The sequence below is a fragment of the Sabethes cyaneus genome, chromosome 1 (assembly GCF_943734655.1).
Source record: "Sabethes cyaneus chromosome 1, idSabCyanKW18_F2, whole genome shotgun sequence".
Lineage (NCBI taxonomy): Eukaryota > Metazoa > Arthropoda > Insecta > Diptera > Culicidae > Sabethes > Sabethes cyaneus.
The window spans coordinates 5087428-5091594 of NC_071353.1; the positions used below are offsets into that span (position 1 = coordinate 5087428).

Here is a 4167-nt window from a genome sequence, read left to right on the forward strand (position 1 = left end):
TTAGGGTAAGATCTGTGCATCGAACGCCACACAGGTAACATCGGTACCATCGGCAGCAGTTAGCCCGACCTCTACTTGAACTGTAGCTCCAACCACGGGCAGCTCCATGCCGGGATGATCTAGAGTGTAGTCAAAGCTCTGACCTACCGACAATGGGCAGGTACCAGGCGGAGTTCCGGCCTGGCAGGCATCAATCAGTTCTTCCGGCATCGGGAACGGAATCTCCAGTCCAAGCAAACGAACGCTGATGTAAGCCGTCAAGGTTGGGGTGTCCACATGACTGACAATATCCCAGCCATGAGCGAGAATCGGAGAATTATTCTGAATTGGGCAAGGAGTTCCGGTGCATCCGTTAATGTCAACCGTAGCCGGGAGACTAGCACCGTTGGGACCTATATGTATAAGGGTTTATAGTTTTCAAATGGCAAGCTTTATAAGGACACGGTACTCACACTGTCGAACTGGGGTTTGGCCTAATACAAGTGCAGGCACCAGGGCAGCAATAAGCAGAAACTGGTACATTTTATTTATTAGGCTGAAAGATTCCAGATGTAGCAACGATCAGAACAAAATTCATACTACAATTATTTTGAAATTTTTTTCGCTTTTATACAGTGGCAGGATGCCCTTGCGTATCTCGATTTGAGTATCATAAAGTATACCCATGAGCAAGCCCGCTAGAAATGATTTGCTATTGCATCGATAAGATTGTCATTTTGACTATGCAATGCATGGGGTGATTTTTGTGTCACACGTGCCACATGACTTACTGCTATAGATGTCACTGCAAAATTGTGACATGTTAGTAAGATGATGCTTTTTAAAGGCGACAATTAATCAATGAGCGTCTTCGATGAAAGAAATTCAAAAAATGAATTGCGTTACCCAACATAAACATTATCAATTATTAATTTATATTAATCTAATATGTATTAATTTTGCTCTACTCGTAAATTCAACAATGTTGTTCCAAGATTATAAATCTTGGAAGAGAAAAATATGTTCATGGATTCTTTGCTGGGTTTAGCTTAATTACTTACTTTGTTGTTTTGCAAGAATAAATTGAAGCAAACTATCTCGACATATTATTTTCCTATTCTGGTGAAGAGTATACAGAACTGGCAAGTATTTTTGAATTTTTTTCGTAATATATAGTATATAACTATAGATGGAAAGTTTGAATAGAGCAGAATTTAAGCGACAGATTAACGCAACGTCAGGGTTTTTAGTTGAAGAAATGTGTAGCACTCGTTCGCTAATTACACGAATGAGGTGATCCAACTAGTGTATTTTGTTTTTAATTGCACGATGGTTACCAATATTTATTTTTAAACATGGTTCGCTATCACTCTACAAAACACTTCACATGCGCTCATACATGTACTAAATTTTGGAAAAAACAACGTTCAAGACAACGTTTATTCGTGAACTGTTCGAATGCTAATGATCCATTTTACAGTTAATGTCACTCTTATATAAACTAATGCTCTACGTTATGTCTACTATATCTGCTACAGTTCGGCCATCGTGACAAACTACATCTTCCTCGATGTACATTATATATCATACATCATTATCCTGTGTTTTCATCGGTGTGAAGAAAAAATAAGTGAACATCTTCTTCATAGGCCTCCATTAACTTTTCTGTGGAAGCTCACCAACATTCCGTCCTGCCATACTAAAAGCTCCACAATTCACAATCTTATTTGTTGAATCACATCCAACTGCTCATACAGTTGTGGTAATTCCACTGGACGCTGCTCCAACAGTCATGACGGTAGTCGCACCAACGGCTCTGGTTTCATCACAAAAAAATCATCTCCGTTGTTTTAATTGCTATAACGACGGATTTAACTGCTCCAACAGTGGCGGCGATTTTACTAGTTCCTGCTCCAACAGCACTAGTCTTGCTTTCGATAGTTCCAAGAGTCGCACCAACGACTCTGATTGTTTCATAAAATCTATTGCTTATATATTTAAACTGGTAATTTTGCTCCAAAGTCCACTGCTGCCGTGCTGCGTAGTGAAGAACTTCTTTGATTTCCCAATTATAAATTTCTTGCACTCGGTCGATTTTCTGGATCCATTTTACAGTAGTTATCTTTGCAGGCTTGAACTCCGGAATTGCCAGCAATCTTTCGCTCCTTAAAAAAAATTCTACATCCTTGATCGTCCGACGCGTTTACTGAGTATCATCCCACTTCTGGTTATTGTAGCCATTTATTCAAGACAACGGTTATTCGTGAACTGCTCGAATGTTAATGATCCATTTTACCTAATCTGCTAATTATATATTTTTTAATGTCACTCTTATATAAACTAATGCCCTACTATATCTGCTACACAAGCGAACTGAAAACTCAATGAATCCAGCTTTCCACGGTAATGGCGGCTAGTAGGTACAACTTTCTGAAGGGTACAGTTCAGTTTTGGCATTCAATGTAGGCGTACTTATTGCGGTTACTATGTAAGCCCATACGACTGTTTGTTAAAATGTAAACATTGTTTAGTTTTCGCAGACGAAAAGGAATTTAGTTGATCGAAAGCTCAACTTTGTTGCTATTCTTCGCAGAAATATTGTCACATTGACCCAATGCAAAGGTTATACCGTGGTCTACCGATTTTATCTACCCATCCGAAAATTGTTGGCGGATATATTTGGAAAGTAGGCAAATTTGGGGAAAAATAAGTTGCTCCAAAATAATTTAAATAAACCAAAAATATTGTTAATATTGATCATTTTCTTCAATTACGTATTATTTCAGCGTAATTTTGTGCATAGGGCTCATTTATTCATATCAACCATTAGCCATAATGCATGTCAACTAGGCCATATTATGAACATCTCGAAATTCAAAATTGCTCCGATTTTATTCAAATTTTGTGTACTTATTCCTTTACAGTAAATTTTAGATCCGTATTTTTATTTGGTACTTAGGGTTCCCTTTTCTGAGTTAGTGTGGTCCCAAAAGTTACCATTTTTCCACCTTTCTTTCTTAAAAAAAAGTTTTTTTGATCCATTGAACCGATTTAAATGATGTTAAAACCAAATGGAAAGTATTTCAATGAGCTTTTCAGAAAAAAATATTGGACTGGCCCAAACTTTTTTTTATTATCGCAAAAACATTGAAAACGTTCACTTTTTATGTTTCCATGGTGTGTAGACCAAAGAAACTCTAAGTTTTCATAAAGTGTCGAGAATACAATGGAGACGCATGGTTTTTGTTTTTACTTGTACTAAAAGGGGTTTTTGACAAAGAAATACGTCTTAAAAAAAATGCCACGCGAGTCCATTGCATTTTCGCATCTTTATTTCTTAAAAAAAGAGTATCTCAAAAACTGACAATGTCACATATCTTATATTTTTACGATATTTGATATCGTTTGTAAACAACTAGCTTGCCACGATATTTGATATCGTATGTAAACATTGAAAGTATAGTGAACAAATAAAAAACTAATATTTTAAATGTTTTAAGTGATTTTAAGAGTTTCAAGGCTCCTACAAAAATGTTGTTGCAGTCATAAAAAACTTTCAGCGTATTTTTTTCTAAAAAACTCCTTTTATTCGGTAGTAAAATTATTAAAATCGGTTCAATGGTTCAAAAGATTAGGATTTTTAAGGAAAGAAAGGTGATAACCATAGCTCCTAGCGAAAAAAAATCTCACAAAGGATCGTTATGAAATATTAAAAATATGCGTTACAAAATGAACGAAATTTACTTTGCGTATTTGACTTCAGCATTATTATTCCCATTCTGTGTATAATTACATACCACAGATGCCATATAGTAAACTATAAAATACAAATAAATATTTCCTGTTATGCATAAATTCATGAAATCTTCCAAATTTTCATGCCGCATGGTTGAAATGACAATTCAAAAAAGAGGTAGAAATGGTAGACAAAATCGGGGGTACCTAAAATCGAATGTAGATTAAACCAGCTGTAGATATAATCGGAATACCACTGTATCAGAAAATGATAGCCACAAAGCACAAAAATTCGCTTACCTTACATTAAATTCCTCTTCGGCTGGTCTGCGAAAATTAAACAATGTTTACATTTCAACAAACAGTCGTAGTGGCTTCCATAGTAACCGCAGTAAGTGTGGCTGCATTGAATGTCAAAACCAAACTGTACCCTTCAGAGCTTTGTATACATTA

At 36.0% G+C, this 4167-nt stretch overlaps 1 protein-coding gene across 1 annotated transcript; it reads right to left on the bottom strand.

Moving 5' to 3' along the window:
* On the bottom strand, positions 1-522 carry LOC128735056 (NPC intracellular cholesterol transporter 2 homolog a-like). The gene is made up of 2 exons (XM_053829530.1): positions 453-522; positions 1-392 (listed from the first exon to the last, which is right to left on the bottom strand). The coding sequence occupies exons 1-2, from the start codon at positions 520-522 to the stop codon at positions 1-3; spliced, it is 462 nt and encodes a 153-aa protein (XP_053685505.1).
* Positions 523-4167: the final 3645 nt, after the last annotated feature.